The 22464-nt window shown below is 41.6% G+C and overlaps 1 protein-coding gene across 1 annotated transcript in view; it reads left to right on the top strand.

Moving 5' to 3' along the window:
• Positions 1-22235, top strand: part of PNPLA4 (patatin like phospholipase domain containing 4) — a 107606-nt gene extending 85371 nt beyond the window's left edge. Inside the window, exon 7 of the mRNA XM_049107659.1 lies at positions 22167-22235. Coding sequence (XP_048963616.1) covers positions 22167-22208 — 42 coding nt within the window. The 3' untranslated portion in view covers positions 22209-22235. The remainder of the gene's footprint in view (positions 1-22166) is intronic.
• The last annotated feature ends 229 nt before the right edge of the window (positions 22236-22464 follow it).

Here is a 22464-nt window from a genome sequence, read left to right as displayed (position 1 = left end):
TGATTCCCAACTTTCTCTTCTGTAGTCAACTAATTCATTGTTACAACCACAGCTAAATATTGGTTAAAGGCAAATTATTGATGCCTGCGTATTTTTTTTTGAAAATTTATTTATTTGAGAGAGACAGTGTGAAATAGAACATGAGCACCAGGGAGGGGCAGAGGGAGAGGGAGAAGCAGGCTTCCAGCTGAGCCGAGAGCCTGACATGGGGCTTGACCCCAGAACCCAGAGATCATGACCTGAGCCAAAGGCAGACGCTTAGTCCACTGAGCCACCCAGGCGCCCCTGATGCCTGTGTATTGAGAGAAATTGTACAGAAAAGCACCATCTAGTAAAGAATGTTATTTCCTTTTTTATTTCTCTGGCCATAAATAGCGTTATTCTGTGTTTGCTTCCCTAACCATCTCCTATGAATTGGCCCACACTCACTCTTACCCTGTACCAAGTAACTCTATTTTCTTCATGGCATTTTATCCCATTTAAAGCAATAACCTAGTGAAATATATTTTTGCTTGATCCTTCTCTGCCTCTCACTCCAACACAATGAAAGTCCTCCAGTATTCCTAGATTCTAGAGCAGCCCATTAAACAGCAGAACTGCTCAGTGAATACTGAAAAATAAAATTGTGGAGGGAAGGCGAGAAGGAAGGACGGGGTGGTGGTGCCAAGGAGAGTATTATTTGTAAAGAAACTGGTTTCTCTAATCTAGATTTTCTCTAGTGGCTGATAGCATAAAGCACCTTAACTTCTGCAAAGTTGGGCTCTGCTGCTATGTAAGAACCTTCATTTCTGCCTTTTAGTTTTTTTTTTTAAGATTTTATTTATTTATTCATGAAAGACACACAGAGAGAAAGGCAGAGATATAGGCAGAGGCTGAAGCAGGCTCCAGGCAGGGAGCCTGATGTGGGACTCGATCCTGAGACTGCGGATCACGCCCTGGGCCAGGGGTAGGTGCTCAACCACTGAGCACTCAGCGTTTTAGTTTTACGAAGAGAAAAACATTTATTACCTTTGCTAACAGTTTTTTTCTTAACTCCGAGGGCAGTTTTTATTACATGTACCATGACTTCTTTGAGTTAAAATACTTGTTGGCTGCGGATAAGGGTTGAGGTTCTTGATACGTACAAACAAAATATAGTCCTTAAAAATATTGTAAGCAATGACTCTAATTTCTCATAAATTTTCTGAACTGTACATGGGTCCCAGATAAACGCATATGTACATGTGATCAAGAAATAAATTTCTTGCCCATTGGCTTATCCTTTGAAAGTTCAAATGCTTCCTTCTACATAAGCCCACCTGTGACTCTCGTCTTCTCGGTTGGAAGGATCTTTTCCTAACTTATACTCAATATCAACGCTTGGGACTAGTGCTGGGTTCCTCATGCCTGACGTCCAGGACACTCTCAATTCTCATCACTTGACCAAGCTCAGCCGCTTCTCACCCCCACAGCCTCTGCCTACCCTATGGACCTAGTGAAACAATGTCAATTCTCATTATGCAGTCGTTATGGTCTGTACAGAGCTGTCAACACTAAATTAGCGAATACGGAACCATGCCTGGAGGTTGGAATATCAAGTTAGATTTCTGGGAGCCGTTGGTCACCACATTTTTATCAACCAATCAATAGGTAACCTTGTTGTAAGTGTGTTTCTGTTCAAAGACACCATATTTAACAGATTATTTTGGTCATTCGCATGGGGCCAAGGCCAACAATTCATGCCTGCAAGAAGTGTATCTACCTCATGATATCCTCCATAAGATACATCACGGACTTCTTGCACTTCCAAACACTGAACAGCAATTTAACACTATGCTCTGGGTTGTTTTCAGCAGTGACATCATAAACAAAGGGCAGAGAAATATAGAAAACTTGGCACTGAGTTTTCTCAGTTTTCCCCCCCAAAGAGGACACTTGTTTATTGCCTGAGAGCTGAAACAAAAACAGAGTGTCCGCTTGGTCAACCCCAACCGGACATGTGCTTGAATTTTTCTACGCTCTATGTCCATGATTGGTCCCCAAAGTGCTGACAGTATGGATTTTAGAGACTGCAGCAAGTGGATGAATTTGCAAATATAGAGTCCATGAATAATGAGGAGGGGCTTCTGCCCCCTAACTGGTCTCCCTGTTTCTATTCTGGCCCAGCCACCGCATGGCAGTTGACATAATTTGTCAGCAATATATATTAATCACTATTAGACTCTTCTGCTTACTACCACACAGCAGCTTCCCATTGCAGTCAAAATAATACAGTTCTAGCACCTTCCAGTGGCCCAAGGGATGCACGTGTGTCTTGCCCCTTCCTACAGGGACCCACTCATAGCTTATCCCATCCTCCTAAAAATATTCCTTTCACGCTTTGGCCTCGCTCCTGGCATTCTGTCTCAGAGTTTCCCTCCAACATCTACTTTGGCTGCTGATTGGGCCCTTTGGCAAAGCCGGCCCCCTTTCGGCACAGGGTCACTGTGTAAATACCATTTTATCAAAGAATTCCCAGATACTGCATCGGAGGTCCTGGTTCATCTCGGGTTCTGCACTTGTCTTTACTGGTAGTGGGTTTATTCTTTTGCTGGCGTGTTGGTAATCCACACCTACATGTATACAAGTTCCCCGATGATGCAGTCCACCTTTCTAGCGCACAGGGCAACGTTCTGGTTCACAGCATGCAAGTCGTGTATGAATAACTTGCAGAGCATTGCTGTGTACTATTTTATGGCAGTAATTTATGTGTTTGTCCTTATTTTGTCTCTAAAACGGAAGGTCTTGTCCAGCAGGGACAGAGTCGAGGTCTGGTTTCACACAAGAGAGTTTATACTACATCTCCTCTCCCTGCTGTGCCATGTAGAGTGACAAGGCTATGGGTAGCAACAGTGCCAACATTTGAATAGCTGTTGTATATTATTAGCTAAAAATACCTTTATTATGTGGCCCCAGGTCTGGCGCATGTGTATTTCATTTTTTGCTTCCTAACAAGACTCTGATACTTACTGGTTGAAATCAACAGCACAACCATTTATTTTATTTTTATTTTTTAATTTTTCACAAATCTGCAATTGGAGCTGGCCTCAAGGGGGGTACAGCTTGTCTCTGTTCCATGTGGTGACAGCTGGCTTCCTGGAAGGATAGCTGGAGGCTGTCATCAGAAATGTGACTGTCTCATGTCTGGGGAAGACCGTCTGGGACCTCAGCTGGGCAGCTGGCAGGCACTAGCGTGTTACCTATCTGTGGCTACTTGGCTTCCCCAAAGCCTGGTGGTTGGGGCCCAAGGTGAGAATTCCACAGCCCTGGGAAGGATTTTGCCAGTTCCAGTAACTCTCTATGCCCTTTTGCTGTTGACTCCCTAAGAGGAGGAGAATGGAGAGAAGAATGCTTCCTCTTGCTCCCCTCTAAATAAAAGACATCATCTATTTATTTTAGCAAACATTTTTCTGAGGAGACGTTTATCTCCTTCTCTTCTGTATTGCAAATACCTTCAGGCAGCCTTTCAATGAACATCACTGAGCAACTCTGTGTCAGGATCTCTATCAGGATGTGGAGATGCTGAGATATTTGTCACAATCTCTGCCCTCGGGTGGCTCCTGGTAGAGGAAGACAACTAACTCCAATTCTTATGGTGTATCTCAAAAGCAAGGTACAATTTTTGTCAAACTCATGGGGAGATTAAGTACTTAAATGCATTCCTTCACAGAGTCTGAGCAGGTGCTATGAAATGTCAAAGGCTTCTCCAAAATTAAAACAACCCAGCCAGTGTTGAAAATTTCCAGAAAGTTTCCAGGACATTCCCTCCTGAAGTGGGATCATTGCAATTATATGTAGATGTAGAAATAGGCACTAATAGCATGCATATACGTGCTAACATAGAATAATCAAATTCAACAAATACATGTTGACTTATATCCATAAATACATAAAATGAATAACCTGAGAAGAATTGCTAGAATGGATCAATATCTATTTCCATAAAATTTTCTTCTTGGGCAAGAATGTATTACATCTGCAGGTGAGAATTTCCATAATGATTCAGGTGTATGAATATCTGGCTAAATGTGTGGCTGCGTTTTTGTTGTTCTGCTTTGATAAACCATCACCAAACTTCTAAATGAGCAGCCGTCTTACTCACTAATTGAATATTTTAACTTTTTTTCCTCTGTAGAGCTGGTGTGTCATTATATTTTCCATTTTGTGCCTTGCTTTTCATGCATTTAAAGTGCTGGAGCAGCTGTTTATTTGGAAAGTTTCCATTATGGCCATAATAATCTCCAACTAATTGCACATCAAATATTTATTTCTTGCACATTAAATTAATGAAGCAGTTTCAACAAGAGAAAAATTGGATCAGGTTGGCAAACAGTGCCTATAAATTCATGAAAGATTCCCAGTTCTTTTTTGGCAAGACTTCTTTAATACAGATTAACAATTTTTAAATGGAAAATTTTTCCATTATCTTGTTGTGACTTTTAAAAATAGGCAAGCTTTCTTTATTAAAGTGCTTTTCTCAATTTTTCTTGATATATTATTGCTTTCAGAAATGAAAAGAAAAAACATGAGTTTCCTCCCATTGATTCTCACATCAGTTATTTGGTATCTTCTTAGCCTTGAATGTAACATGATTTTTTTTTTCTATTTCTACTTTTGATACTGTACATGGTTTTAGTGGCTGGACTTCTACTTCTTATTTTTTCAGCTTTATTGAGGTATAGCTGACATACTAAAAATGGTACTAATTTTTTAATGTGTTACGACATGATGAGCCTGGATACATGCACACATCTACAGATCCGACCAACACGGTCAGGACCATGCACATCTCCAACACGTCCTGAAGTGTGCCCTTTTGTTCCTTGTATTGTTTTTGTTTGTTTGTTTTGTGGTAAGAACACCTTATGTGATATTTACTGTCTTAACAGAATCCGAAGTGCCCTTATAACATATTGTTAACTCTTGGCACTATGTTGCACAGCTGGTCTCTGGAACTTAATCATCTTCTGTAACTGAAATTTTATACTTGTTGAAGCAAAACTCTCCATTTCCCCCTCCACTCAGCTCCTGGCAACCACCACTGTATTCCCTGCTCCTATGAGTCTGATGATTTAAGTAGCATCATGCAATATTCTGCATGACTTAAATAGACTCATGCAGTATTCTATCCTGGCTTATTTCTTCTGTAACTGATGTACTTCTCTTGCAAAGACATTTTTGATGAATACATACGAATGGCCAAACAGGTATGTGAAAAGATGCTCAACACCAATAATTATCACGGGAATGAAGATTAAAACTACAGTGAGATATCACCTCACACATGTTAAGTTGGCAATTACTTAAAAAAAAAAAAAAACCACCATAAAAGAAACAAGTGCTGAGGATGAGGAGAAATTGGAACCTCTGTCCACCGGTATTGTAATGTTGGGAATGCAACATGGTAGAGCACTATGGAAGGCAGCATGGAGGATTCTCAAAAACTGAAAATTAGAACTACCATGGTATCCAGCAATCACACTTCTGGGTAGATATCGAAAAGAATTGAAATCAAGACCTTAAAGACATTTCTGCACCTCTATGTATTTATTGCACCACTATTCACAGTAGTCGATATGAAAACAACCCAAACGTCCTTCAAGAGATAAATGGATAAAGAAACTATATATACATATAAGAGGATATTATTCAGCCTTAAAAGAAAGGAAACAGATGGAACTTGAAGACATTGTGCTATGTCAACTGGTGAACTTAAATCTTTGCTGATTAAAATTAGCAGCTGACAATTTATTCTGAAAATCACTTTTTTACATTCAAGTGACATCTTTTTTTCTTTTGGTACATTCTCTGAAAGATTTCTGATACTGTTTCCTTTTCGACCCATTGCTGGTGTATAGAAAATGACAAATTATTCTGGGGAAGAGTTTCAGGAAAAGAACTGCTCCAAACAGTTGGTTTGTGGACACTAAGGATAATGCCCGATTTCATTCATCAGAATAAATTATCTTACAGTTTGACAATAGCAGAGTTACTACCAAATATTACTGTGTACACTGCTCAACAGAGAACATGGCTACAACTAAAGTATCCTGGATAAAGATTTTCCTAAACTAGTTACTGACTGTTAAATTGTATGAGTCATTAGTTGTCCCTTTCTGCATACGTTTTGGGGTAGGGTTCTTGGCTTTGGGTACTTGTGAATGAAGCATGTTTTCCATTTGTTTGCAGTAAGATCCTTTTAAAGCCAGTTGAGAAGTTCACACCAGGCTGTTTCCTTCAGTCACAGGACTGAACCAGACCACATATGTGTGTATATGCATGGCCCATGTGATTATGGAGGCTGACAAGTCCCTCGATCTGCCGTCCACAAGCCAGAGATGCAGGAAAACATATGGTTAGTTCCAGCCCAGGTCAACAGGCCAGAGAACTGGAGTGCTGGTGGTGTTAAGTGCCAGTCTAAGGACAGGAGAAGACTGATGGTCAACCCATGGGGTCAGGCAGAAAGAGTGCTTCTCCTTTCCTTCATCTTTTTGTTCTGTTCATGCCCTCAAGAGATTGGATGAAGCCTACCCACACTGGGGAGGGCCATCTGCTTTACTAAGTCAACCAATTCCAATGCTGATCTCATCTGGAAACACCCTCACAAACATACCCAAAAATAAGATATAACCAAATCTCTGGGCACCCTGTGGCCCAATCAAGTTGACACATAAAATTAACCATCCTACATCTTGAGGACTTAGATGCTCTCTGGTGGAAACCCATGTGATATTTACTGATATTTACTGATATTTATTTATTCCCCCTAGATTTTCTTTAGCATCTTTGGCTTCTTCTAGATACCAAAAGCCAGATTTCCAGCTCCCTCTTCACCCCCTGGTCATGACTACCCAGAAGGACCTCCAGACATTGCGAGGGATGTGCTGGGGCACAGTCCTCTGCTCCAGTTGAGCATCACTGACCTAGCTCAACCTCATTCCATCGGAATGTCCCCTTTAGAGCCTTCTACATTTCCTGCCAGTGCGTTCCCTAATGTGAATTAAGTGTTCTTCAAGCAGTCTAATTATCAAAACGAACAACACACTCACAAGGGAGGATTATTCCACATGAATGAAAGACAGAGATAAACTTCTTCCCGTTCCTCTCACACAGTGTCTTGGTCTTTGCAAGGGAAATCAGATATTATCGCTAGGTGAATGGTGTCCAAATTGTATGCACGCTAGAATCATCCAGTGATTTTTAAAAACTCCAAAGACCATATGACCTGCCAGAAAATAATTCAAAATCTCTGAGAGCGGCACACAGGCGTCACTAAATTTTGATAATCCCATTGCATTTCCAATGTGGAGACACATTTGGAAACCACAGGCCTAGATTTTTGCTAAATTAGAGAAGTAATGTAATTAATTAGTCATCACATTTTTTGTTGTCATCCTGAACCTAGTACTTACAAAACATCCATGTTATCTTGGACACAGTGCCACGTATATTTTTCTCTTAAGTGTTTTGGCTATGACATCATATGCTCATCACAAGCCTGAGAAAAGGGCATATGAATTCTAAGATATAGTGAGTGGCATCCAGAAGGTGCATAAACAAGAACAGTTACTACATAATTAATTCTTTCCATTTAATCATTTTTGAACATTTAAGTGAGTTCATCACTTTAATTACAACCACATTTTCAATAATTGTCTATTAAGCTGAACAAATAATTTAATTAGTGGCTCATCATCAGCAAGAATTTTATGTTCATTATCCTAATCTTGGTACACTGGAATATATTTTCAAGTAATTTTTTTTTTCATTTTCAGAAAAGCTACTTATATGGCATGTACCATGAACTGTAGCATGCCTGAGAATATCTCTCTGTTGCTTTCCTAGTTGAGTTGAATCTTAGGTTGAATCTGTGGCTCACAATTACTAACCCCTCCATATTCTATAGATACCCCTTGATATTTCAGTATCCACTATTCCAGGGTGGCTTGAGACCAGTCCACTGTTGTTAGCTTTCTGCATCACCTGTGTCATTTGCGAGGGAAGTTATGGATATTATTTCACTTTTATTGAAATCATGGTGTCTTCGTTTGGTTCTATTTTGATTAACTTCTCCTGAAGCCCTAGTGAACCCATTCAAACTGGAATCATGTTTTCTCACTATGGTGACACTTTCTTTTGTCACAAATCCTGACTATTATATCTGTTCCATGTGCTTTCAAATCACCTTCAAAACACGAATTATAAGTTGATTCTTTTCTTTGTCATTTATAATTTTAATCTTTTTCCATTTAAATCCATGTTCCCCATTTTTCTGCAGTCTGGGAAAGTGTCCCACATTTTTAGAGGCCAGAAAATTGATTTTGTGTGTGTGTGTGTGTGTGTGTGTGTGTGTCTGTTCCACTCTTTAATAATTTCAATGCAGATCTAAATTTGAGTTTTGGGGTTTTTTTGTTTGGTCAAGTCTATGCTCACCTTGCCCTGCTCTCTTCTTATACTCTATGAATGCTTTTTAATTTTTGCAATCTGCAAGACTAAGGTCAGTCCAAATATCCTAATTACAAAATAATCTCAATTCCCTAGAAAGCTGGTTATGTACGATGAAGATCTAGAACCTTTTCCAAATGATTCTTTAGAAAGAAATTCTGTTTTAAATGCTTCCCCTTTTCGAAGTTAAGGAACAGGTAAACCTAGAGATTTCTGTATCCTACTTGTCTTTCTCTGAAAAGCAGTTCCTTGCTGTGAACCATTTACACTTCTATAGATAACCCATACAGAATTAGAAAAACATTTTGAAGGACTATATTTGTCTCAGCCTTGAAATAGGTTTGATTCTCAGACCAGATTAGCCCATGCTGAGACAGAAGGCAGAGGGTTGAGTTAGAGCAGGATCTTACCCAGGCAAAGTCTATGGAAAGCCCCATACCTCTCAGGACCTATATTTTCCTACTGAAAGCCACACGTTCAATCAGTAGTTGCCATTGGATCAATATACCCAATGTGACCCTCCTTCCACGCGTCTTACAAGGCCCAAGGTAGAGAATGATTAGTTAGGCACAAGGCTTGCCTGAGGAAGGATGGTTAATGATGGAGGCTTATGGGGGAAGAATAAGATTTTGCTCATCACTCCAAGAGATGGCAGTGTGATTACTTATACAGAGTGTAAGTATCATGCAAGTTCTGTAGTGAAAGGGATGAATCATGCGGGACAGAGACAGAAGGTAAGAAGTCACAGGAATGATACCATTTCAGGAAAATAGCCACTCCCATTGTTTTGTTTTTTAAAAATTTTATTTAAATTCAGTTTGCCAACATATAGTATAACACCCAGTGCTCATCCCATCAAGTGCCCCCCTCAGTGCCTATCATCCAGTCTCCCCATCCCCCTACCCACCTCCACTTCCGCAACCCTTTATTTATATCCCAGAGTAAGGAGTCTCTCATGGTTTGTCTTCCTCTCTAATTTTTCCTCATTCAGGTTCCCTCCTTCCCATAAGGCCCCTTCCACTATTTCTTATATTCCACATATGAGTGAAACCATATAATTATCTTTCTCTGATTGACTTACTTCACTCAACATAATACCCTCCAGCTCCATCCACGTCAAAGCAAATGGTGGGTATTCTGAAGGCTGAGTCATATTCTATTGTGTATATAGACCACATCTTCTTTATCCATTCATTTGTCGAAGGACATCGTGGGTCCTTCCACAGTTTGGCTACTGTGGACAGTGATGCTTTGAACATTGGGGTGCAGGTATCCCATCATTTCACTACCTCTGTATCTTTGGGATAAGTACCCAGTAAGCAACTCCCATTTTGTGATTGCTCTGTACTTTATACCCATTATTTTGCTTACATGTCCTAATGCTTTCACATGGCCATGGGGAAGGCTGAGCAAGCATTCAGAACTCCGGTTTGAGAAGACAGATGGGACTATGACCATCCAAGCAGCATGCCTGACAAGTTCCTAACCAGGTGGTATCTCCATTCTTCCATTTGCAGATGGGGTGACACGAACGCCTATGGAATGTGGTTGTCATACAGTTGTAAAGGATTCATGAGGGTTGGGCAGCTGACAATGAGCCCAGCACACTCTGTGTGCTAAACCATTCCAATTGCCCAGACTCAGAAATTTCAGCTTAGCGGGTAAAGAGATGCGTGCAACTTTATGAGCCAAGCACATAGGAGAGCCATAAAGTGTTTTGGGGACTTCACCTAGGGGACAGGAACAAAGAAAGAAATTTACTTGGGAAAAAAAAAAGAAATAGCTGAATTCAGAGAAAACCACCTAAAGCCTGGACAGTATTCCTTCTAGAAAATACAGCATCTCCTGCATGGTCCTCGTCTTTCACTCTTTCACTCTGGGCTGAGAAAGGCCTGCCTTTGGCTTTAATCACTGATGTGAAGATAAGAGAATAAGATGTGTTGACTACAGGGTCCGCATTCCACAGCCCTCAACACACCTTATAGGGTGGTTTAAATTTGGAAACTATTCGGTTTCAGGAGAACAATTAGCCAGACCACCTGTTGAGCATCTCTAACAGGAAAAAAAGTTTCTTCTTGCATTCTTTAAGAAGATTCGCAGGCTGGTGCTTGTCACATCCAAGGTGGCATGTGGGGCTGTGGATGCTAATAATGAAGCTGCCATGATCTCACCTGGTTACTAGAGCAAGATCATCTGGTCAGGACAGGCTAGAGACCAGGCAGTGAAATTTAGCACATTCTTTTCAAGTTCCTTGGCCATAGGGAGTTGGAAGTGCTCAGACCCACATTCTCTTCCTCTGGCAGGTTTCATAAAACTTTGAACCAAAATAAGCACCTAAGGCAAACATAAGACACTATGAAGAGACCCAGGCACAGAAGACAGAGCTCAGCTAAGCAGGGAACCACCATCCTTTGTAGTATGTGTACAGACTCAGGCTTCATGTTTTCTGGGTGTTTTTCCCCCCTCCTCCAGAGGTAGAATGTCTTGCTGGAAGATTTTCCTTTGAAGGAAAGCTTTTGGGATGAAGGGGTGAGAGACCAGTAATTGCTTACCTGTGGGCAATTCATGAATTTGAGGATTTGGTGTTTGTTGAAGTGGGAGAGTTTGGGAATAATATCAAAAGAAAATTTACTTCCACTCGGTTTAAAACAGCTAGGTTTTCACACTCCTCTGTGCAGTCACACACAGAGCCATGGGCCACTGCTGTATGCTCTGCCAACCATGCTCTACAATGGTTCTGATTGTAGACCATCTGGGGACTGCGGGCTCTCGCTTACATTGTGCTTGTCGGGGAAGGCCCGATTAAGATGGCCATGTCCCCATGGGAGACCCAGACAGAAAAAGGCACTTCTGAGTCTATCAGACCTCTCAAGCACCTGACATCCTGCCTCACTCTTTCTAGATGTCTGCTGGTGAATCTTCCTCATTAACCCTGTAACGTGAGCATTGACACATCACTCTGGCAAAGGAAGACCCTGAATCCCAGAGGTTGAGTCGATTCCCAAAGTTACAAGTGGGACCAAAAATACAACCAGGTCTGTCTGATATGGAAACCTACCCTCTTGTATTTAGACACAGAGCTGGCCACAGCTGGTGGGAAAGGAAAAGAGGGACAGCGGCTGGAGCATGCAGGCCAGCTCTGGTTTTTGCTCTGCTGGGTGGGTGATGTGCTGTCCTGGAGGTGTGCTTTGCTCTATGGTGACAATGCAACTGGGCTAGAAGGGGTAGAAATACACTTCTTACGTCCTCTCAAGCCCATATCCTGGAAATGAGCTTCGCCAGGCATTGCCAAGCAAGATGGAGACATTGTGGGCAGTGTCATTCTTTATGTGCTTATGAAGAAGCAACAGAATGGTTGATGTTTTGGTCCTTTATAATGAATTTCATTGACTGTATATTGTCAGTTGAAAAGAAGGAAGGTGCTCGAAAGGAAGTGTCAAAAGGGCAGGAACATTTATTTGAGGGACTACAGGAGACAACTGGGCTATAACTGTACATGTCACTCTTCAGAGGTATACCACTCTTGATTAAGCAGAAATTCATTGGGATTTCTTCAGTTCCAAGTTTGAATGAGTCTGGACTGACAGGTGATATTAGGGGATTGTCGGGGAATGGTCATCCAAACTGTGCGGCTGATAGGTTTCAATAAGAACTCCCACACCTGCGCCTCCGCTTACATGCGTGTCTCCCTCTCTTGCATGTCGCGCAGCTTCCCTGGCTCTGAATCATTCAAGCATTCTCCCCCCAAAGTCATTTTGACTGAGTGATATTTTGTGCGGGGGGTGATACTTGCTATTGCTCTTTCCAAGTGATATAAAGAGCACAGGTTAATTTGCATCTCTGAAAGGCAGAGTTCATGCACAATAATATTATTCTGCTCATTTTCCCTCTTGAGGATCATGAATTACATGTTGGTATATTATTCAGCTAGAGTAACACCTGGAAAAAAACTTCAACATGCAATATAGGCACGGATTTCTCTAAGAAATGTCCGTGCGTATGTGTGTGTTTGTGTGTATTTTAAAGATGTCCATCCTTGCATCCTCTTGCAACTGCACTCATTCAATTAACGTATCCCTATGTTTGTAAAGAGGATGTGCTGGCAAAGCCTGAAAGAACAGTCCCTGCTTCTGAGCCTCCTAATTGGAGAACTCAACCTACTTCATCCTGAGTCTTTCCCAGTAGCCTTTCTGTTGTCAAGGTGTATTATTTATTAACTCAACCTGTGATGTGTATTCTTTGAAAAAATAAAAAGAATATATTTTAAAATATTTTAATCTCAGTAATAGAGTACTTAGTTAAATTTTTAACAGAAAGCTGTGATACTCCGTTCGAGAGCAACCGTACGAGGGAAAAATAAGATGAAGAGATACATCTGGGTAAGAGCCAGTACATAAAATGTGCAATGAGCGGAACAGCTGCCCCTTATCCATCTGCAGACGTTCTGCAGACACATACTTCGCGTGCTGCAGCTGGGATACAGAACTGTCCCTGTCACTGGAAGAGGAGGTCACGTAGAGAAAATGCTCCCAGACATAGCAGAATGGATTCTAAAACAAAATATCTGTATCAGCGAAGACCTTTTGAATCCAGTATAAAAAGGAGGGCTTTGCTGTGTTCTGCTGTGTCTCACTTGACTACATTATCAAGGCTCACTGTGGGCTAGATAGCACTCTTCTGCACACAGCAGTGAGCTGTAAAAAAAAAAAAAAAAAAACCAAAAGATTTCCTTCCCAGCAAGGAAAGATTTTATTATTGTAGGAAATCCAACTTTCGTTCTGGTTCTGTAGATAATTACTTTTTGAAGGGGAAAACAGTATTGAATATTTGATGGCATTTAAATCTTTCTTACAGCATCTTTTGTTCAATTATTCAAAGTCTTTTTAGATAAACGTAAAATAAATAGGCACACGGACAAATGGTAGTGAAATATTAACGGAGAGGGTGGGTGAAGTCCCGCAGGCACTGATATTCTTGTTTCAGGAAGGGATGGACTCATGGTGGGGTCGTCCATAATTTTGCAGAAGTCAAACACCTAATGTCTACCTGCTGTGGACTGAGAGTCCGGCAGCCCTGGTCACCCCATTGCTTGGAGCTTCTGTTTGGTTTCTGGCCCCCCAAAAAACTGATCTCTTCATTTGGGAGTTTGGCGATCACTCTTCCGTTTTTACGTTTTATGTTTCATCTCTCTGTCCTACGTGTTAGAAGCAAGAACAGACCTCAAAGTGTGAGCTTAAAATTTCATCTAAACTCCAAGGTGCAGGGTACCTGGGTGGCTCAGTCAATTAAGCATCTGCCTTCAGCTCAGGATGTGATCCCTGAGTCCTGGGATCGAGCCCTGAGTCGGGCTCCCTGTTCAGCGGGGAGCCTGCTTCTCCCTCTCCCTCTGTGGCTCCCCTGATTGTGCTCTCTCTTTCAAATAAATAAAATCTTAAGAGGAAGAGACACCAGAGCAGCGTCTCTCCAACACAGGAAGACACAGCTAGAAGGCTGCAGTCTATAAGCCACGAGGAGCGCTCTCACCGGGACTCAACTGCCGTGTGCCCAGTGTCTGCATACCCCAGAATTCATATATTTAATCTTAACTCCTGGTGCACCTGGCTAGCTCAGTTGGTAGAGCATGCGACTCTTGATCTCACGGATGTGACTTTGAGCCCCACATTATGTGTGGAGCCTACTTATAAACAAACAAATAAATAAAACTTTAAAAAAAATCCTAACTGCCAATGTGATGTTATGTGGAGGTGGGGCATCTGGGAGGTGATAAAGTCATGGGGCTGCACTCCTGAAAAAGACACCAAGGACCTCCCTCATCTTCCTGCCACTCGTGGACACAACGAGAAGATGGTCATCTATGAACCAGACACCGAATCTGCTCAGCACCTTGGTCTCAATCTTCTTGGCTTCTAGAACCGTGAAGAATATATTCCTGCCAGCTCATAAATCACCCAGACTATGATGTTTTGCTGTAGCAATGTGAATGCTGTTAAGATCCCACATGCTGACATCCTGATCCCTGACATCCAAGCTCTAGAACTGTGAGAAAATACATTTCTGTTGTTTAAGTGTGTGGAACTTGGTTATGGCAGCCTGAGCCCACCAAGGCAGGAAGCCGCAGGAGATAAGATCCCTCTACTTACCAGGCCACATAAGTACATCAGAGTGAGCCACTTGAGGTTGGCCCGGTGGATCTGCTACCAACACGTAGATACGGCACGTTGGGCACATAACAACAGGCAAATGCAACTGAAGTATTTTGGATACTCACTGTTTTTTTTTTTTTTTAAAGATTTTTATTTATTCATGAGAGACAGAGAAAGAGAGACACAAAGAGAGAGAGAGAGAGAGAGAGAGAGGCAGAGACACAGGCAGAGGGAGAAGCAGGCTCCACGCAGGGAGCCCAACACGGGACTCGATCCCGGGACTCCAGGATCACGCCCTGGGCTGAAGTAGGCGCTAAATCGCTGAGCCACCCAGGCTGCCCTGGGGTGTGTGTGTGTGTGTGTGTGTGTGTGTGTGTGTGTGTGTGTTTAAATATTTCTTATTTGACATCATTCCTTGATATCTTAAACTTCATATTGCTAGAATCTGATCTCTTCAAATTGAGGACAATAAATAGGACAATAAATAAGTAAGGATACCATTTCCTAATACATGTTACCACCTTTGAAGCTTCTAGGACAAGACAAGCTGTAGATAAATCAATGACTTAGACAGAAAATAGATGGATAGGTAGCCAAAAATATAGCATTAGTTCATGATTAGCAAGTGATTCAATCCTACTAGAAAAATGAAAAGCTTCTGAAGGGCAAAGCTAAATCTCTCCATTAATTACATACCAAATAAAGGAACTCTATGAAAAAAATAAACCCGCAGCAAATCCAGAAGTATAAAAATCAGCTACTTTTACATCACCGATGAGACTCATCTTTTCTATACGAGACAATATCACCTATTTAAATCTGAAGCTATTTTTGTGTTTGCCTCATCTGTGTAGGTACTATATTTAAGGCAGACGTGTGATGGAGGACAGCACGCCTACTCCTGTGGATTAATTTAGGGGATTCACTTGAAAAATAGCCTTACCTTCCTCTAAATTAAGAAATATTTACTCTCACTCTGCAGATGTCGAAGGAGAAAAGAAATGATAGGGCTCTTGGTTTCAAGAGAAATGTCTCTTTATAGTGTTATAAATTGTGCCTTGCAAATTAAACTTCTACAAGCAAAAGTTTCCCTCTACTCTGGGAAAATAGACATTGTGAATACAAGGCTTTTCTTTCCAATTTTAGGGCTTCTGGATAAACTTAGAAAAAGTTAAAAATAGCTCAATATGACTCAGGTAACAACAACGGAAAAATAGGAAAACATGGATAAGTCAGTCACCTGATTAAGAAAAATATAACTATTAAAGTTGCTATAAAGAATAAAACTCTTGTTTCTGCAGAACCACACTACCTCTCTGCATCCCATTTATATCACATAGTGGCCCTAAATAGAATTTTTAGATAAGTGGGCACCTCGGTGGCTCAGTGGGTGAGCAACTGTCTTCAGCTCAGGTTGTGATCCTGGGGTCCTGGGATCGAGTCCCACGTCGGGCTCCCTGCAGGGAGCCTGCTTCTCCCTCTGCCTGTGTCTCTGCTTCTCTCTCTGTGTCTCTCATGGATAAATAAAATCTTTAAAAGAAAAAGAGAATTTTTATTTAAGCGTAAGTTTTAAGTAGATATTTTTTGACATTTCACCAGATGGATGAAAATGATTTTACAAATGGAACAGTTTTATTAAACTGTAAATGTTCAATTAAAGAATTGTGCATTTATAAAAAAGCCAACTCACACACAAATGCACAACATCAACATATTTTTAATTCAGGTCTATATGCCTGCGGATGCCAACATTAAACAAATCTAGTCTCCTACTTGAGTGTGGGGCAGCAAAGGATGGAGGTATGGTGGGGGTGAGTGCGGTGGGTTTTCAAATAGAAATCTCTCTGTAAAGAAAGGAGTTGCAGTTTCCATTAAAATTGGTGGAAAATGATAAGATAATTTGCAATTTTACCTCTGCCCTCAAGTAGCTTATAGAAATCAGGACATGCAAACAACTCTATCCGCCAGAATAAAATGCACAATAGAAGTAAAAAAAGAAAGAAAGAACAAGCCATGGTAGCGCTAAATCAGAACAGATTCACTCTGACAAGGCTGGGGCGTGAAGTTGAGAGCAAAGCGGTGGACAATATGGGGCAAAAGGCCTTGCAAACAAGCCTTGAAAGAGAGATTTTTCCATTGTTAAGAAAATGGTCTGAGATACCACAAAAAATTAAGTCATTTTTTATGCTATATGCATTTATTCCAACTTAGATGCAAGCTAGCCTCCTTTGGGAGGCTCCTGGAAAACTACTTACTCCAGCAATGTGTAAGCTAGTGCAAGCTTAGCCTGATGGCAGCGTTACGGTGGGACAGGGAGGGGACAGGGGCACAGGCAGGAAGCTCAGGGTGTCAGATCCCAAGCAGAGCACAATGGCTGGTGCAGCATCCCGGCCGAGGGAGGAGCCCGGGGGAGGGCGGCAGGAGGGGCAGATGAGGGGCCGGATGGGCCATGGCAAAGGCAAGGCAGCTACTTCCTTCCTTGGCCTGGCGCTGGGCCCTGGCCTCCTTTCCCCGTAAGCTGTCTGTTCGCACTCACTGCCCTCCTCCTCCATCGCTGGGCCTCCAGTGGGATCAGCAGGACACAGAGACCCAGGTGATCACAAGGACTCTGAGGTTATGGCACGGCCCGTGCCAGGCAGGTGACATGGGCAGGTGCCCGCGGGCAGCTGTGGCACCACAGAGCTGCGGGGGGCGGGGGATGCAGGGTGTGCACACTGGCAAACATGACGCCATAGAAGCCCAACTTGGACCCAAAACATCCTTTTGAAAATTTCTTTCTTTTCTTTTTTCTTTTCTTTTCTTTTTTCTTTTCTTTTCTTTTCTTTTCTTTTCTTTTCTTTTCTTTTCTTTCTTTTCTTTTCTTTTCTTTTCTTTTCTTTCTTTTCTTTTCTTTTCTTTTCTTTTTTCTTTCTTTTCTTTCTTTTCTTTTCTTCTTTCTTTTCTCTTCTCCTTCCTTTCTTTCTTTCTTTCTTTCTTTCTTTCTTTCTTTCTTTCTTTCTTTCTTTCTTATCAGTTTCAAAATCCCAAGCCCAAAATTCATTTCTCCATGTACGATATACTAAATAATACATAGCAAAGAGACCCATGAGCACGGTCCTTGACCGGATCATCTCCAAAGCCTTTCTTTAACCAGAGTTTCAATTCAATGTTATTAGAAGAGTAAAAAGAGAAACAAAACTTTTCCTCTCAATTGCTTAAAATTCCCTGATATGCTTGGGCGCTGTATGGATGGGAAAGAAAATGCTTTCAGGATGAAAATTAAAAATTAATGACTTTTAGATTTGAAGCATAAAAGCCAAAAAAGAAAAAAAAGAATTGATTTTGCATTTTCTCCCTCCCTCAAATAGATTTATAGTCCCAAGCTTTTTCTCTGAAAGTAGACAGGATTTTAAAATAAATCTAAACACACACTTTTTGAAACATACCTCAGCACGTGATTTTCATTGTATGAGGAGAGGGGCTGGGGAAGAAGTATCAGAAAACAAAACGGATGCTCACAATTGGGATGTGCTCTGGCGGCCAAAGAGGGTGGAAAATCACACTGGTTAATTATTTAAGATTGGAAAAGAAATATCCGTTTCCTGTAGAGAGATGGCATCGCATACTAGCTACAAAGCCCAGCGAATAAATAGGCTGCAGGGAAACCTAGGACTACTCGCTTCAGTTTACCAACTAAATAGAAACAGTGCATTTTAACTAGTGGAACATTGCACGTGCAGAAAGAAGCGTGAGTATTTTTAGTTTATCGCAATAGTTACGCAACGGACGAGGAGTAAAGTCTATCATTTGGAATTGGTTTCACAGTGACCAGGCCTAGCACGCTGGTGGTGGCTGATGAAGGTGTTTAGTGTCAAGTGTTAGTTTAGAATTAAAAAATCAGGACTCCCTGTTTACCTTGAAGAATGATGATTGATGGGTGCCATAGGTCCCACAAAAATAGAATTCATTGCTCTGCTCAACAACCTTGCACACTTGGAGGTCAGTAGTGGCCTTGCCTTGCCACATGTCCCCTGCTAGTGAGGACTGGCAGATAGAGAGCAACAGTATAAAATTCTGGAGGTCGAGGCGCCTGGGTGATTTAGTCGGTTTAGCGTCCAACTCAATTTCAGCTCAGGTCATGATCTCAGGGTCCTGAAGTTGAGCCCCCGTATTGGGCATGCACGAGGTGTGGAGCCTACTTAAGAGTCTCTCTCCTTCTGCTTACCGTCCCTCTAAAAATAAGATGAAGTGCTGGGGAAAGTGTATTCCCGTATTTTTTTTTTTTTAAGTTTCTCTCTTGCTGGAATTAAAATTCAAAAATAAAAAACCTTAATTAATTAAAAAAAAAAGTTTCTTTCTTCCATCACTGCCGACAGCAATCTTAAAAGCCTCCGATGCCCCTAGAGTCCACATAGGCTTTGAAGTCATCCCTCCTGCCAGCTTCTCCAGCTCTGGGCATATGCTTGGCCCATTCACCCATCACTATTCACTGTTACCTCCCAAGAATCTAACTTTAAGTCGGGAGCTCTACTGCAAAGCCATCTGGATAACCTGATTTTGTGCTAAGTCCTAAGCCACGAGTTCTCAACCTTGACTGCACACTAGAATAACCACACTAGAGTAGCGTTCAAAAGCTCCAGTGTCTCCCCAGACCAATTAAATTAGAATCTGGCAATACCGTTGCTTGTTTCCTATGCCCACAGCAGCTCAGGTTAGGAAATGGCCAGTGGTTCAGTGTATTCGCCATGAGGAGAAAGGCCTTAACACAGCAGTTCCTTTCGAGAACACTCCGTGGGGTGGAGTCCCAGGTACTGGGGAGTCCAGAAAACTGGGGTTCTGCACGCCTGCGCATTGGTGAGTTGACACCTATTATGTCACACTCTCAGAGATGGAACCGATAGGCCAAATATTCTAGAAGTCCTGGTTTTTAAAACATACAAGCAAAACAAATACAGAAAAATAAACTCTTTTTAAATGTATTTAATCCGGAACTCGCAACATTTTTTTTCCGGAGCATCTAAATTTGCATATGTCCAAGTGAGACCGTGTGGTTCCTCCCTGGGGAAGGGGCTGCACACGATTCCTTGTGAGGTGCTAGAACGTGGGCCCAAAGACAGGAGGGGATCCATGAGAGGCTCCACAGCCTGCTCTCTGGCATTACTCACTTTTTTCATAAAAGTCTTGGCTCCCTCAATCTGTAAGTCCTCTCAGCACATGGAACCGGCTTTTCCTCGCACAGGAAGAGCCAGGCAGGGATTCATTTGGTGAGATTCACTTTACTTCCCTCCATGAGGAAATTCAGATACCCGACTCTGCAGCTGCAGTGACCCTCAGACCTTATCGAAGATGAAATGATAAAACTCCAGCTGTGAGTCCTCATCCCGCCAGCTAACGCCAACAGTCCCCAGGTCCATCATCTGTAAAAGTGAAGATGATGGAATTACTGGCCTCGCAATGTGAGTGACGAGGAGACACAGCTGTCATTTTCAGAGAACACGGTCACACGGCTGGCCCAGGGACCACAAGCAACAGACGAACACAACCTGTTCGACTGTTTTAAAAGGACCGACTTGGTGCAGACAGTGCATAGAGAATCCGCACAGGGGCCGCGTGGGGAGGAGATGCCTGCAGCCCCCAGACCCTCCACTGCCGTGTGGCGTCCCCACAGCAGCTAGGAAATGGCAAGTGGCCAACAGAAGGAGAAAGAAGTCAAGAGGCTTGGAGGGGTCCACGTGGACATTCGTACTGACAAGACCAAGTGGTGCAGGAACCCAGGAGCATCCATTTCATATGCGGAACAAGGAGGAAGCAAGGACAACAGGATGTCAATTCTTTTCTTTCAGGCCTTATTTTTTAAGAGCAGTTTTAATTTGCAACAAAACTGAGAGAGAGGCACAGAGATTTCCCATAGATTATCTCCCCCATCGCATGCACACTCCACCCCTCACCCCAGATACATCTTCATGGACACGTGATCATCGCCAATCCCCAGGTGACCTTAGCTTTCGCTCTCGGTGGTGTACGTTCAGTGCGGCTGGACAAATTTATAGTGACATATATGTGTCATTAAAATATCACAATTTTTGATGCCTCTCAAAGTCTCTGTGCACTATTTGTGCCCCCCTTTCTCTCTGACAATCGCTGATCTTTTCACTGTCTGCACTGTTTCGCATCTTCCAGAATGTCACACACTTGGCATCATACAGTAAGTAGTCTGTTGAGACTAGCTGCTTGGGCGTCGTAAGATGCATTTAAGGTTCTGCTGTGAATACTAATTCTTAAGAGTAATGGATGATACAGGGGCGCGTGGGTGGCTCAGTCGGTTAAGCTTTTGCGTTTGGCTCAGGTCACAATGTCGGGTTCCTGGGATAGAGCCTCGCCTCGAGCTCCCCGCTTAGCGGGGAGTCTGCTTCTCCTTCTACCTCTGTGCTCCACCCTCTGCTCTCACTCTGTTTCTCAAATTAATACAATCCTAAAAAGAAAAAAAAAAAGTAATGGATAATTCAGAGGAGGTTCTGATGAGAATGATTTCGGGTGGCATGAACAGTGGAAGATTTAAAAGTTAAATATTATCTATGATGCAGATTAGTTGGCAATTTTTAAGGAGAATGAGTTGGTCACAGCAGGAGAACTTTATTGATGTTAATATTTTTTGTTTTAAATACTACCTTGGAAAACGTGCACCATAACATATGCCCTCAGAGGTTAACGTCAGCATCTCGTAGAGTTGGTGTAAAATCCTGGAGAGTTCCCTGCACATTAGAAAGGAGGGTGTAGGAAGAGAAAATCAGATGTAATGCAGGTTCCACACGTGATGTAAAGGCACTTCTGCAAACACCAGAGTAAGCTGCACTCACTAATTAAGACATTCTCTCCTAAGATAACATCTCATTATTGCTGATCTAATTGGGAATTCATGAGATTTAGACGTCGCCTAGCAAAATGTTATCTTTGCAAAAGCAAAGCTCGCTTTTCCACATTGTACACATTTTTAAAGTAGCAAACCTGTACAGACCTTCAAATCGTAATATTATGTAGAACCATTCTTTCCACTAATGTGAAGTGGTGAGGTTTACAGATTTTCTATTTTGATGCACAATTCATACTTCTGATTTTCAAAATAGAATCTACATTTTATACGCTGGATCCGAGTCTTGTATTAATTGTAAATCAATCATTTATACATATGATTGTAAAGGGTAAAAATACAAAGTATACATACTTCTTAAGGGTAGAAATGGTTCCCCCCTTTTTCATTAAAATGGAAAAGGTCTAATTTTAAGGGCTCATGAATCTATATAAAATCAGAACCATTACCTGGCCTGTCCGTTGCTATGGCTACATACTCATGTGATCTGTAGATCTGATATAATTCAGGTATCTGCAGAGCAATATCATTGCAAAGACATCAGAGAAAATTTAAGCAGCATAGGGAACCAAGAAAAATAATTTACAAAGAAGATTTTAAAAGAAAAAGGGCACTGGAGGAAACAAAATTTCTTACTTTATTTTGTAATATATTTTCTACCTTTATTATTAAATATTTGTACATATGTTTAATATATGTTCATTCTCTCCTAGGGATCTATTTCTTCCATTAAAACTGAAAAGTGCACACACTAACTGGACAAGAAAAAAGGTAAAGATTTCCTTAGCTATGGAATGTACTGCATGAAAATAATGAAATACATTTGTAGAGAATAAAATTGTTTTTGCTTTCAAACCATAAATTACAAGAGCCATGTTTCTGTAAAGAGATTTATCTGGCACCAAACCTCTATTATATTTTATTGAGTGACCTTTGATAAAATAATAGAGCTCTGTTACCTTTGTAAACATTAACTTTCTGAGTTAACAGTTGGATTTGTCATCCAAAAGT

The sequence above is a fragment of the Canis lupus genome, chromosome X (genome assembly GCF_003254725.2).
Source record: "Canis lupus dingo isolate Sandy chromosome X, ASM325472v2, whole genome shotgun sequence".
Lineage (NCBI taxonomy): Eukaryota > Metazoa > Chordata > Mammalia > Carnivora > Canidae > Canis > Canis lupus.
This window is presented reverse-complemented; position numbering and strand designations above follow the sequence as displayed.